General features: G+C 33.8%; 3 protein-coding genes across 3 annotated transcripts; 2 read left to right on the top strand and 1 right to left on the bottom strand.

Moving 5' to 3' along the window:
* Positions 1–2,887: 2,887 nt before the first annotated feature.
* Positions 2,888–3,600, bottom strand: LOC106309646 (classical arabinogalactan protein 2-like). The gene has a single exon (XM_013746721.1). It carries the CDS (start codon positions 3,479–3,481, stop codon positions 3,071–3,073), a length of 411 nt encoding a protein of 136 aa, XP_013602175.1. The 5' UTR covers positions 3,482–3,600; the 3' UTR covers positions 2,888–3,070.
* A 3,058-nt stretch (positions 3,601–6,658) lies between these two features.
* LOC106307593 (GLABRA2 expression modulator) lies at positions 6,659–9,962 on the top strand. Its single transcript, XM_013744587.1, has 4 exons — positions 6,659–7,165; positions 7,246–7,347; positions 7,957–8,228; positions 9,606–9,962. The coding sequence occupies exons 1-4, from the start codon at positions 6,799–6,801 to the stop codon at positions 9,795–9,797; spliced, it is 933 nt and encodes a 310-aa protein (XP_013600041.1). The 5' UTR covers positions 6,659–6,798; the 3' UTR covers positions 9,798–9,962.
* Positions 9,963–11,431: 1,469 nt separating this feature from the next.
* Positions 11,432–14,448, top strand: LOC106307345 (ATP-dependent 6-phosphofructokinase 5, chloroplastic). The gene is made up of 12 exons (XM_013744275.1): positions 11,432–11,860; positions 12,114–12,275; positions 12,373–12,484; positions 12,572–12,667; positions 12,761–12,862; positions 12,939–13,013; positions 13,099–13,239; positions 13,331–13,447; positions 13,534–13,638; positions 13,714–13,794; positions 13,878–14,006; positions 14,095–14,448. Exons 1-12 carry the CDS (start codon positions 11,529–11,531, stop codon positions 14,260–14,262), a joined length of 1,620 nt encoding a protein of 539 aa, XP_013599729.1. The 5' UTR covers positions 11,432–11,528; the 3' UTR covers positions 14,263–14,448.
* Positions 14,449–15,095: the final 647 nt, after the last annotated feature.

The following is a 15,095-nucleotide window of genomic DNA, read 5'->3' as shown; positions in this document are numbered from 1 at the left end:
CAAGACTGTGCACAACGCTCCTCCTCTTATTTCTCGAGCTAAGACCGTGGTTGGAACTAGCATAGGTATTCAGGTGTTCGATCGGGTTTGGTTCGGGTCCAATCGGCTTTTCGGATCTTTCGAGGCATGATATTTGACTTATTTAAAGATTCTTAAAGTTCGATTAGGATTCGGTTTGGTTTGGGTTTCTTGCGCTTGGTTCGGATATAGTAACACATCGTAAATCTAGTTGAACTCGTTTGAACTTCATGTTCGATTCTACGTAAAGTTTCGATTATCCGAATATTTGTCTGTGATTCATAAATATGCATTTTAGTTTATAAATTTCGCAAGTTTAAATACCTTTTAGTATAACAAAAATTTGATGAAATGATTCAAAAATAGTCGTTGAGAAGAGAATAACATAATTCAAACTACCAACTAAAAACTCTATAAAAGTAAAAAAGCATTATCTAAAATTCAAAATAAAGCTCCACTGAACTAAAGTAAATCTATTCATAACTGAATTTCAAATGCAATGGTCTAAAGATAAAAAAAAATTTAGTCTTGACCAAATAAAAAAATATATTAAAATAAGTATTTGAATTAATTATTCTTGTAATAAATATTTATTTTAGGTGTTCAACAACATTTTAGAGTATTTTGGGTAATTATTCGGAATAGAGTTCGAGTTTTGAATATTGAATTTTCAGATTTTTAGATATTCATCCGGGCTCATGTTCGAGTTTTGAATATTGAATTTTCAGATTTTTAGATATTCATTCGGGCTCATGTTCGGTCGGATAAAATCCATAATCCAAAATACATTAGAGCAAAACCCACTCAGTATTTATATCAGAATCATTGTCTGTTCGGTTTTTGGATTTGGTTTATTTGTCCAGGTGGAAGAGTTAGCTCGAGTAGAAGCTTGGGGTTCGTCGATTTGCTTGGTGTTCGAATACAAAAATTGTTTTTCCCTTGTTCTTGTGACTGTGGATGAAGAAAGAGACGAAGAGGAATGGAAAGAGGAAGTGCGTGATTTGATGTTTGCGGAGTTTCTTGCCTCTCATGTTTGTTGAGTTCTTGGAGTAATGTGGAGTTGTAACTTGCAAGTTTGAGAAGAGACGCCATGATTGGACTTGTTTCTGGTAGTCTACACTGGATTAAAACTCTATTGAAGATACGGATTTGGATTTTCAAAAAAAAAAAAAAAAAAAATACGGGATTGGACTTGTTTCTGGTAGTCTACACTGGATTAAAACTCTATTGAAGATACGGATTTGGATTTTAAAAAAAAAAAAAAAAAAAGATACGGATTTGGTTTTTGACATTGTTAATGCTTTGGGAAAGCAAAACAAAAAAGACAAAAAGGAAAAAAATGTTGAAGAATGAGAAGAAGCAGCAGCTAAAGGATTGGTAAAGTTTTTTTTTGTATGTTTGACAAGTACAACTTCTCCTAAGTTTTCTTCCTCTCCGCATGATCTTATCTGAAAGTCAACACGTAACTGTTTTAATGCTGAAATTTTAAGCACTTTAGGGGGTGTATTCAATATGATTTTAAGGAATTGCAGATAATAAAATGATTTTTATTAAACCACTCTACAATATCACCTAAAACTATGAGATTTGAGTTTTAATTTTTTTAACTAAGAAACTCCACTCAAACACTCTTAAATAACCTGAAAACTTTAAAATTTCACAACTTAAAATATTTTCAATAACAGTGGATTTCAGAGGATTTTATAAAATGTCAAGTTCAATAACAGTGGATTTTAAATGAGTTTTTAAAATTCACTTTTCAATAACAGTAGATTTGTCATTTTAACACAAACCACCTAAAACTCTGAGTTGAATACACTCCCTTAAAGTTTTGTGTGATGTGATGTATAAGATATCAATCAGTATAGTTTCGTTTGTCAAGAAACATTTAACTAGATTATGTTAAACATAACTAACAAGAAACCTATATACGAAATTTACAAGTATTTCTATAAGAAAATCCAACTGCTCACAAATCGCAAGATTCTCAGGAAGACAGTAACACAAATCTTGAAAATTTATCTTTCAATCTCGTTACACGCAGATATCATCCTTTTCTATTTAGAATGACATAATTCATAACGGCCACTTCTCTTAGGAGACCATCAACCTTTTATTTCTAACCATAAATCTCAATTTGTGATATTAACAACTTTTTTTTTTCTGTTAATATCACAATTTCATTTTCGTTTCTTTTTTCAACAATGTACTTTCCATTTCAAGTCGGCTTTAGTTCCAAATTAGCATTTTTTTTTTGTGATGTAGATTGTAGACTAATGTGAAATATTATGTGATACTTCCTGTGTTTTTGGTACATCAACATATGTGGACGTTTATCTAAAACGAGTTGATATGAAATGTGTTTCGCATTATCTTTCTTCTTTCACGTTTATCATTGTACTAAAAGTCCATACTTTTTTTTGTCAACGTAGTAAAAGTCCATATTCTTTTAATGATTTGATTCTGAAATATATAAAAATATGTTCAATTAGTCATCTCTTATACTCCCTCCGGATTTGAATATATGATGTTTAAGGTTGTGCACACATATTAAGAGAAATTAAATACTTACTTATATCAAATACTTTTTGGTTTTACTTTTAGTTAGTTTAAAGATTTATTTGAATCCCAATAAAATTCAACCACTTATATTTTTTACATTTTATTTTAAAAGCAAAATGCATTAATGAAAAGTAGAACATCATACATTTGTATACAAGAAAAAAAAACTAAAACATCATATATTCAAATCCGGAGGGAGTATTTTGTGGCATGAGCAAATCTTTGGTTGGTTGGCCTTACAGAAGGTCCAAGCAACTAGCCAGTATCCATCTTCGTTCTTACAATTTTGTTATTGAAAACACAAATAATTTGAAGGAATACTTTTAGTTTATATAAAAATGGATAATAATATCGTCTACTCTCTATGTCCATCCTCATGACAATAAGAATTATACAAATAATAATAATAAAAATCACAGATAAAGAAGTAATTAATAAAACGGTAATCGAAAAGCAGAGGATCAAGGCATCCACCGAACTCAAAAGATCTCTAAGCCAGAACGACAGCGTATAATGCTCCGGCAACAAATGTTCCCACGAGGAAAGCTTGGTTAGCCCATGCGGCGCTTCCAGGCGCATCAGCAGCTGCGTCTGGTCCGGCAGCCGGAGCTGAAGTAGGAGTTAATCCAGAGGAAGGACCAGAAGTTGGAGCAACGGTTTGAGGAGGAGATGCAACAGGAGATGTTGTTGGAGAAGTGGTTGGAGCGGTGGTTGGAGCAGGCGTTGGCTCGCTAACTGGAACCGGCGGTGAAGCAACTGGAGAAGGTGTTTCAGCTGTCACCGGAGGAAGTGACGTCGGTGGAGAAACGGTGGTGGTTGGTGCCGGCGCCGGAGATTGAGAGAGACATGAAGTAGCCAAGAAACCAAGAAAGATCACTACTTGCAATGCCTTGGGACTCATCTTTAGATTGATTCTCTCTGAAAATTGAAACTGTGTTTTATGTTTAAATTCTTGTTCTTTGTTTGAGATGGTGTGGTGGAACAATGAGAGCAGAGAGGTTCTATATATATACGATGGTTGGGATTGATTATTTATTTATTGTTGTGACTTTGTGACACTCATCATGCAAAACCACATACATTAATTCAAACAATGGCGGCTTGAAAATTATTGCGTGTTTTTCTTTATTTATTTATGTTTTTTTCTTCTTTTGATTTGGCGTGTTTAGATTTCTGAAGTTTCCTTGAAGAATGGTCTACATGGAGGAGCACCAAACGGATGAACAGAGCTCTGCCACGTGCTTATTATCTCTGTCGAGATTAGTCTGAAATCCACTAATATGTCCAACGTGTTGTGTTTAGATTGGTTATTAGGTCTTGTTGACCGAGAGTATGTTTTGCTCTTTTTTGCTTAACCGCGTTATTATAGTGCCAGCTCAAAAGTAAAGCGATTTTTTACCAATATTTCATGTGACGAGTAAATAATCAACTCTATATTATCTGAATATATTATTGTTATTTTTGATGAATCTGAAAATATTAATTAACTACTTAAATTTTCAACTAATAACTATTTTGTGAAATTATTATAATCGTTTAATGTAGAAAAAGTATTATTGATAGTCGTTTTAATATATTAACCTTTTTTTTGCATCATTTTAACATATTAACTGGACTGGTAGTATCTGCGAACAGAGGCTGGCAGAAGCTGTCAATGTTAATATAATTAATAAATTACAAAAATAATTTAATATTTTTACTCAATTTAATAGTTTATCTTTTGCTGTTAATATAAATCATTTTTTGTTAATATAAATAATGTCTATTTCATATAACATCTATCACGATTACTTTAGCTTAATAAATTTATTTATAGTAATTACATATAAATTGTTTATTTTTACTTTGGTAAATAGGGATGATTTATTTGTGTAATACATAAAATAATAATATAATAACAATAACAATACTCATCTTATTTGTTATATTCATTTTATATGAATTATTAGCTGATTCTATAGTATAATTTAATGAAAAATTAGAAGTATTAGAAAAATCGTTCCCCAATATTCTAGTGACAGATTACTTGGTTTACATGGTTGTTACAAGTAACTTACAACTAAACAGTCAACTAACGCGCATTCTCATCTATAGTATCATGAAACTCAAACCCTTAATTACTTATTTTTTCAATTCGAACCTACCTAACCATTATATATATGAGTAAACAATTTTTAGACCCTTAACTTTGACCCTATATTCATTGTATGTATCTTCGTAATATTTCTTAAATTTTTTTTTGACAGCTGCTCCTTACCATATTTTTATGCCAAAAATATATCAACTAATGTGGTTCATAGAACTAGTTTGGTCGAGGCATTGGAAGGCCTCTCTTCCTAGCTTTTTTTTTCCGGTAAAATCTCTTTTCCCAAGTTTTTTTTTGGTAAAAAAATGTTAAAATTTATACAAAATTTCAAAAAATTTGACCGAATTAAAACATGGAAAGAGTAAAATAAGTAAAACCTATGATCTAGTGGATAGTGAAACAATTTTAACCAAAAGACTAACTAGCAGAACAAAAACGTAGCTTGACCACCAAAGAGATTGCCAAAAGGTGGTGATATTTTTGATGATACATAAGGCCATGTTTTGGTAAGGTTGGCTTCCCCGCAGATTTTCTTATTTTGCCAAGCGCAAAATTTTTTGTTTATTTTCACCTTGCACACAGATTATCTAACCAACATAATAAACCATTCTAGGGAGCTTGTGGTTGTGGTAAAGAGGTAAGTAGAAGAGTTTGAGATGTCATTACATTTCAGGTTTGATCCACCTGTCATGCGAAACTAAGTCACGTGTTACCTGAACATCCTACATGGATATGAGTCTATGCTTTCTGTCCATTTGAATACCCGGAGAAAAGTCCATACAAAAGTTGCACCTGTTGCACTTCCCCTTGAAAATTAGTCTGGATCTTTCCATAGGTTCGGGATACCCCCAGGTTAATCAAGATCGAGAATGACAATTTAGGCATCCCAGTAAGTCTGTCAACCTAATTGCAAGCCCACCAGATGTCAATTCCATGTTAATGGACTTTTGGTGTTTCAGCTTTGCTGTTAAGATTTATGGTAGGTTCACCGACGACTTTAATCTGAGCATAATGACATATTTTCTATCTTTGAAGAATTTAACATGGGGTTCACCGGCGATTTTATCCATCTCCAACATTCTCCTCCTTTGAAGAGAATATTTCATCACCATTCTTCTTTTCAATGAACGGAGTTGTTTCCTTGGTCTTCTTTTTTAATTTTATTTTCCGATTTGTCATCTTATGTAGTATTCCATTCGGAACCAGAAAATGCCATCAAGTTTAACTTGTTTTTTTTTATCACAGGCAAGGGCTTGCCTTCGACGTCAAGTTTGGTGACTAAATTTCAACTGTCCGACTTATTCGTGAAACTCTTATTGATGCATTCAAACTTCGTCTCGAATCCACGGTTAACTTTGTCTGAAGATCTATCTCGCTTAACTTCTTCTATTGTTGTAGTTCATGTTTCATATTCAAGAGGATGTAAAGATCTGTCTTATTATATTCAAAAATGTTGAGTTTTAATGAAAATAACTGTGTTTCAAAAAAAAGGCTCCCGAATAAACATGATTAAGATTCCAAACTTACACAATCTTTAAATTAAAGAAAAAAAATTCTCCACACAATCTATTGCAAATTTTAAATTATTTCCAGACAATAGCTCTCTTTATTGTTGGTGATTGGTGTTTATGTGGATTGTTTTCTTGTTGATTACCATTACCAGTGATAGAGAGAACAGTAAGCTTTGGTTTAGTAATAATTCCTTAGGGTGGGAATTGTTTTGTCAATTTGAGCTCATGTGATCTAGTTCCCTGTATTTCTTCTTTTCTCGCTTGTATGTATGTGTTCTATTCAAATTTGTGAATAATCAACGTGTAATCATAATCATGACAACATGAAACGTAGAGAAAGAAACGAAAGCCCCAGCCCACCGGTTAAAGCCGGTCAGTAATTTCTCCTAACCGCTTAAAAATGGCAAGTCACTTCTTACGGTTCGTCACCTATCTCCCCGGTAATCCCGTCTCCCAATTAAAATATATAATTTTTATTTATTTTTCACCGAGAGAGAGAGAGAGAGAGAGAGACAAAAAAAAAAGGGCGAAGAAGCCAACGATACCATCCTTGCTCAAAAATTCAAACTCCGATAACCTCACGCGCCCCCCCTACGCGCAACGATCCCAAAATTTCAAACGATGGAGCCGGCGAAGGTAGATTCCGATGCGAAGACTGTCAAGGATCCGAATCCGAACCCGTCTCCGAGCGCCGATCCGAAAGCCGCGGATCAAGGACCGGCGAAGAAGGTAGGCGAGGACGCGAACGCCGAGATCGCCTTGTCGGAGGTCGAAATCGAAACGAAAGGGATCGATCCAGCAGCGGCGCAGGCGGAAGCGCAGCCGCCGGCGAGGACGTCGTCTGGATCGAAGAAATCGGTGCATTGGAGCCCCGAGCTGGTGTCCGGGTCTCAGGAGCCGGATCAGAAGTCCGCTTCGTCGTACCCGGCGGGATCTAATCCGTATATCGCTCGTTCTCCGGCTGAGACGTCGGATGCTTCGTTGAAAGGTGAAGAATGGCTTAAGTTTATGAGATGTGTGTTCATTTTTTTGTGATATCTCTTTGTCTGTGTGTGTGAATTGGATCAGATACGATGGAGTCTGTGAAAGGAGCGCTCGGGAGATGGGGAAGGAGGGTTGCTGAAGCTGCTAAGAAGACGGAGAGCCTTGCCGGCAACACGTGGCAGCACCGTGAGTTTTTCCTATTTATTTCACATTTTTGATTGTTTTGAAAAATTGGAATTACTATTACCTGTGGATGAACATTAACATTGGGGCAAAGCCTTTTGTATCGAGCTAAGATCACGGTAGCAAATGTGTGTTGAGGGGAAATGTCTGATGACTAGCTAAAGAAATTGACTTTTTTGGGATTTGAGAAACTTTATACGCTTTAGCTTACGGTTTAAACTGTTTGTGTGAACTTTGACTCGTATCTTCCTTTATTGGATAATTGATTGGTTCATTTTTTATTCAAGGTTTATTTGAGTGATCTCTCTTATCATCGCATAAAGTCGTTTCACTCTGATCAACTGAAGTTCTTAGTGAGTTGGATAGATGTTTGAGCAATGGAATTTGAGGGAAATGTCTAATGCCTGCACAGTGCTCTCATACCTAGGACTGGCTGAAACTTTGGATTTGGGTTTAGAAAATTAAGCGATTTAATTTACGCTTAGAGTGCTTATGTGTGAACTTTAACTGGTTCTTCCTTGATTCGATGTGTCTTGTTCGTTTCTCTTGATTTTTTTATTCATTCTGGTTAATTTTTAATGAATCTCTCATATAATCTTCTATGTCAATCAGTGAGAACTGCTCCGAGTTTTGCGGATGCTGCTATGGGAAGAATTGCGCAGAGCACTAAGGTCCTTGCAGAAGGAGGATATGAGAAGATCTTCCGACAAACTTTTGAAACCGTTCCAGAAGAGCAGCTGCTGAATTCTTTTGCATGTTACTTGTCGACCTCAGCTGGGCCAGTTATGGGAGTTCTATATATATCCTCTGCCAAGCTTGCTTACTGTAGTGACAACCCTCTCTCCTACAAAAATGGTGGTCAAACCGAATGGAGCTACTACAAGGTAAATAATTTCATACATGTATAATCAGAATTGTAGTCGTTTTGAAGGCACCATATCAACTCTGTGATCAATATGGGTCATCTGTTAAGCTAGTCAAAATATCTCATAGCTGTCTTAGGGCTGGGCAAAAAACCCGGATCCGAAGAACCGAACCGAATCCGATCCGAAAAAGTAGTACCGAATCCGAACCGAAATTGATTAAACATCCGAACGGGGTCGAAATTTTGGTATCTAAAGAACCGAAATCGAACCCGACCCGAATCGAAGTATCTCGGGTATCCGAAATAAATTTATATACCTAAATATATTACTTATTTTTAGATTTAATATATATTAAACACATCCAAAATATATAAAATACTTTTAATTTATCTAAAATACTTGAAAATATACATAAATAATCAAAAGTAAAAGTCTAAAATAGCTCAAATATATTCAAAACACCAAAATACTTGAAATATCTATTGATTTTTTTTAACCAAATATTCAAATTAAACAATTTATATGTTAATTTTAGGTATTTTGACATATATTATACAAATTTATATGTAATATGTTATTTTGTTTTAGATTTTGAGAAATTTTAAGCATATAATGAGTATTAAAATTTTTAAAATAGTTTAAATGGGTTATCCGAACCCGAACCGAACCCGCAAAGATCCGAACCGATTTTTTTTAACCAAATATTCAAATTAAACAATTTATATGTTAATTTTAGGTATTTTGACATATATTATACAAATTTATATGTAATATGTTATTTTGTTTTAGATTTTGAGAAATTTTAAGCATATAATGAGTATTAAAATTTTTAAAATAGTTTAAATGGGTTATCCGAACCCGAACCGAACCCGCAAAGATCCGAACCGAACCCGAACCGAAATTTAGAAATACCCGAATGGGGCTGAAATCTTTAAACCCGAAACCCGAATAGATCCGAACGGGTACCCGAACGCCCACCCCTAAGCTGTCTTATAGTGAGAAAGCCATTAAATTTAAGATTCACCTGTTCTGACTTCATCATGGTTTTATATATCCAAGTCTTGAAGCCATGGACTTTAGATTTAGTGCATTTAACTTGTCACAGCAATTTTAAGACTTAACACTTTGTGTCTTCTTTGTTTGATGCTTAAGACAATGTCTCGTTATGTATTGTTAGTAGCACCATCTAGTGAACTGCCTTAGAGTCTGATTCATTTAGATTGACAAACAAATCTTTACTTGTTCTAACTTCATCATGGTTTTATTGTACTTTTTGTGGAGGATTTGTGAGAGTAATAACATGATAACATCAGTTTTCATCTCTTGTTTACTCATTTCAATGAACTTGCTACGGTGATCATTAGCTAACACATTAGTGTTTTGTTTGTAAAACAGGTAGTGATACCATTACATCAACTAAAAGCAGTGAATCCATCAACAAGCATAGTGAACCCTGCAGAAAAGTACATACAGGTAATATCGGTAGACAATCATGAGTTCTGGTTCATGGGTTTCTTGAACTATGAAGGCGCTGTGACATCTCTGCAAGAAGCTTTGCAAGCCGGTGGTGGTTTGCGGTCAGTGTGATTGTTGCACACTTTGGTGGATTCGCCTGTTTGATGAATTCTGAATTATTTTGATCTGTACTCTTTTTCTTCTTCTTTTTTTGCTTAGCTATTATCATTTCAGTTTAACATTATATGCATAAATATAATTTAATCATCATTATATGAGAGGACAGTATATTTGCAATCGTGTTCATAATGCCTTGTGCCATATGATTGCATAATCAATGGGATTTTGATGATAGGGGGTGTGTTGTTATATATTGATTGTTGAAAAAAGAAAAGAAAAGAGAGACCATTACCATGAGTGTGTGAGATGCAACACGTTCTAATAGTCAACATGTACGACTCCTAACTCCCTTTGACTTCTTGAAACCAACTTAAGAATCAGATTCAAATATAAGGGCTATCGGATTTTAAGCTTTTATTCCCCAGATCACTGACTAAAGTTCGAAATAAAAGATCTCATTCTTCTAATAATTTAACAAAAGTTTTATCCGGAATCATCCACTCAATAGAGTTGCATTGCAGTATGTCAACTCTACGTTAATTAAATAATAAACTAAAAATAAACATCGGCAAAACATTATTGGTACATATACATTGCAAAATTTGCAACCAACAATCATGATTTTTTGTTTTCTTTTCGACAAAACCGTAGTTCAATTGAATATTTGACAAAATAAATAAAATATATTCCCTTCGATTTTAATATTATTGTTACATATGTTATTTATTGTAAAATATTTTTTCATATTGAAATGCAATTGTTTACATTACTTAATACTATGTAACCAAATATATTCTAATTTTCTATGACTGTTTGACTTTTTATCTATCTATACTATTATTTGCGAAGTAAATTTTTGGAATCGAACTTTCACGTTAAAGTTACAATTGATTAAAATTAATAATAGTAAGAATTATCCAAAATCTGAAAATATAATTTAAAAAAAAGATAATTTCTGTATATATTGTATTGTTATCTGAAAATGTCTTTTAGTAAGAAGTTAATAATATGAATTATATAACTAAATATATTTTTTTGTCAACATAACTAACTAAATATTAATCAAATAAAATTCTTAATTATATAATTAAAAATAGAATATTGAATTATCCAAAATCTAAAAATATAATTAAAAAAGAAGAAGATAATTTCTATATATATATATTGTATTGTTATCAGAAAAAATATTTTAGAAAAAAGTTAAAAACATAAACTATATAATTAAATTAATCAAATAATTTTTTTAATTATATAATTAAAAATATAATATTAAGTTATTTTAAGATTTATTTTAGTATAACGAATATAGTGTACAAAGAACTTTTCAAAAATTATGAAAATGTTTAAGTCCGCATCGCGGACATAACACCTAGTTTATTAATGTTTTGAATGTAAAATTTTAAAATCTCCACACTTTTAGCTAAGAATAATTTATATTATAAACTAGGAAGAATATAATTTCTGAATTAATTTTTCTACGACTGGTGGATACAAATATTCCAATCATTTAAAATTTAATGGAAAACAAATTACAATAATGAAGATATAACATTTTTTAAAAAGATTTTACAATTTTACTTGTAAAAATAAAATAAAAAAAGAATCGCAGACAAAAGTTATTTAGTTAGATCCGTCTGTTTCGTACTTCTTCGTTAGTCTCAAAGGGTTTTAGTCAAAAACTCAGAGTTGACTGATAGGAAACAAAAAAACAAAGATCCGATCCGAAACATCAGTTTCGTCGCCATGGAAACTCTCTCTCCGCCTATCATCACCTCCACCGTCTCGATTCCCTACAGCAACAGCTCTGTCCTCGTAAGGTCTCACGGTCTCAGCTCTTTAATCCTCCGGAAACCGAGATCTCCGGCGGCGAATCCCTCGCTGATCTCCTCTCGCAGCTCTTTCACTCGAGCTTCAGCGGTTGAACACGGCAAAACCTCGGTTTCGATCGATCTCAGCGATCCGAATTGGAAAAGAAAGTACGAGAGAGAGTTCGAGGAAAGATTCAGCATCCCTCACATCACTGACGTCTTCCCAGATGCAGAAGCTATCCGTTCAACGTTTTGTCTCAAGATGAGGTTCGAGTTTAAAAACTTTGGTATCGTTAATATGCAATGTTCAAGATATCACTAGACGACAAGTTTTATAGAAGATTAATGTTTAGACATGTAGCATTATGATTTTATGATGCGGAATACTGTTCTATATCTTGTGTTTTTTTTAAAATCTATTTATATTATATATATACACGTAGTTAAATTGTTGTCGTTTATTTATTCCGTTTATAACATGTTTCTATGAATCAATCATTTTTTTTTTATTATTGTTTAGGTCTCCGACGGAAGATTTTGTGGGTGGGTACCCATCTGATGAAGAATGGCATGGATACATTAATAACAATGATAGGGTTCTTCTCAAGGTTATTAGTTATTCTTCACCAACTTCTGCTGGAGCTGAGTGCATTGATTCCGACTGTTCTTGGGTTGAGCAATGGTAACTCTTTTTGATTCTGAGTTTTGATATTAGAGTTTTATCTTTTTTTCTTTTTTTTTGGTTTTTATAATTTGTGATTTTTGTTGGGGATGATTAGGATTCACCGTGCTGGGCCGAGGGAGAAGATATACTTCAGACCGGAACAAGTGAAGGCTGCCATCATCACTTGTGGTGGGCTTTGTCCTGGTCTCAATGATGTCATCAGACATGTGAGTTTTAATTATTGTCTGAAAACTTTTGGCATTATATAGAGAGGGAGAGGTAGTGTGTTAAAGTGTTTGGATACATTTTTGCAGATTGTCATCACTCTTGAGATTTATGGTGTTAAGAACATTGTTGGGATTCCTTTTGGTTACAAAGGCTTCTCTGATAAAGATCTAACCGAAATGCCGGTATAAGTTTGATTCTCCCTCTTTTTGAAGTTGGAATCTATGATCTGCTTCTTCTTCTTCTGTTTAATGTTTTGCTCTTTTAAACTTCTTCAGTTATCAAGGAAAGTGGTACAGAACATTCATCTATCTGGAGGAAGCTTGCTTGGAGTTTCACGTGGAGGTCCCAGTGTGAGCGAGATTGTTGACAGCATGGAGGTATATCATTTGGTTTCCAAGTCCTTAAGGAACCTTTCTGAGATTCAGAAATTCTGAAAATTTGAAATTTACTTAGGAGAGAGGAATCAACATGCTTTTTGTGCTTGGTGGAAACGGCACTCATGCTGGCGCCAACGCTATCCACGATGAGGTTCGTACTTAAACACTACAAACTATATGTTGTTCTTGTGAAGATAGATGGTTTACCATTCTCTCTTGCTTTTTAATACTTCTAGTGCCGCAAAAGAAAGATGAAGGTAGCTGTAGTTGGTGTGCCAAAGACCATTGACAATGATATATTGCACATGGATAAGACATTTGGGTTTGATACTGCTGTTGAAGAAGCACAACGAGCTATAAACTCTGCCTACATTGAGGTAACTTAACCAGCCTTCTATGTAATATTCTCCACTATATCTCTTTACCTTAAGTACTTAATTGCTATGTGGATTTTGTCTTTTGTGTTAGGCACATAGCGCTTATCATGGCATTGGCATAGTGAAACTGATGGGTCGTAACAGTGGTTTCATTGCCATGCAAGCCTCTTTAGCTAGCGGACAAGTAGACATCTGTTTGATTCCTGAGGTACTTTTATTTTTTATTTTTTGCTATACTTTTTCATTTTTCAAAAACATGTTTGCTGAGTTTTTTTGTTCTTCTTCTTTCAAAAGGTTCCTTTCAATATTCATGGACCTAATGGTGTACTGAAACACTTGAAGTACCTTATCGAAACAAAAGGCTCCGCTGTGATCTGTGTAGCAGAAGGAGCTGGACAGGTAATGAGGAGCTTCTTTTTTTCCTCCACTTAAAAGATATGATTTAGTTAACATCTTGGGCCGTTTTTGTTGCAGAATCTCCTCGAGAAAACTAATGCAAAAGATGCATCTGGAAACACGATACTTGGTGATTTCGGTGTCCACATTCAACAAGAGGTTAGTTAGTTACTTATAAGCTAAAAGTTTGATTGATATATCTATTAAAGAGTTATAGTTATATCTTGTTGTTTTTGGTATAGACGAAAAAGTACTTTAAAGAAGTAAGTATGCCAGTAGATGTGAAGTACATTGATCCAACATACATGATTCGAGCTGTCCGTGCAAATGCCTCAGATGGTATCCTCTGCACCGTTCTTGGACAAAACGCTGTAAGTCACTCTCTCATGGCTTAGAAGTTTCCCAATCTTCTAAAGTCCATTAAGTTTGTTAAAAGAGCTTCTGGTCTTATGAAAACAGGTTCATGGTGCATTTGCTGGATACAGTGGCATCACAGTAGGCATAATCAACACTCATTACGCGTATTTGCCAATCCCTGAAGTAATTGCTTATCCAAAGTCGGTCGATCCCAATAGTCGAATGTGGCATCGTTGCTTGACATCAACTGGTCAACCAGATTTCATCTAAAGAAAGGTTTCTTATATTCACTCTTGAAACGTATCAATAAAAGAAAGCCTCGAAATATGTATATACATCATTCTTGGTTCCTCATCATTTAATACATTATAGTCCTCAAAAAATAAAATAAGAAACTGTATTTCTATCACTATGGACCACTTTGATTTAGTTGTTTTTTTTTGTCTTTTGCTTCAACTTGTTTCTCCTGAATCTGTTCACTATGCAACGAACACTCACCTCTAAGATCGTGATTTTGCAAACGTTCACAGGATCTGTTTATGTACAACTTTTTGGTAACTCCGCAGACGAAAGACGGTTGTTTTCTACCACTTCGAACCAAACTTGTAGAGTTAATATGTGTTTTTCATCATTAATGAAGACCACTTTTTGTTTTTCTTTTCTAATTGTTCTCGGCTCTTCATTGAACTTCATCTCTTGAATCTCTTTTATTTTTTTGAGAACAGACCTCTCCTGAATCTATATTCACATTTTCGCTGTTTCAAATTCAAAACATCTAAAGTATTTTGTGGTATTTAAAATTATTTGTAGTCCACCTCTATCTTCATTTTCTATATTTTTTTCTAAAATAGAGAAATTATATTATAAAGGTTCTTCAATATATGTCTCCATAATATAATTTCTCTATTTTAAGAAAAATGTATAGAGTAGTACTAATTTTATTTCTGTTTTTCAAGAGTTTGTTTTGACTTTTTAATGCGATATATTCTATTAACTTTTATGTCATTGTATTTGATAAACTATATTGAATAAAATAAGTTCCAGAAAAAAATTTCTTATTTATTAGATTGTGGATCCTATAGCGGTGATAGTAGAACTCAACA

The sequence above is a fragment of the Brassica oleracea genome, chromosome C8 (assembly GCF_000695525.1).
Source record: "Brassica oleracea var. oleracea cultivar TO1000 chromosome C8, BOL, whole genome shotgun sequence".
Taxonomy (NCBI): domain Eukaryota; kingdom Viridiplantae; phylum Streptophyta; class Magnoliopsida; order Brassicales; family Brassicaceae; genus Brassica; species Brassica oleracea.
Note: the sequence above shows the minus strand (reverse complement) of the source record. Positions and strands in the feature narration are given on the sequence as shown.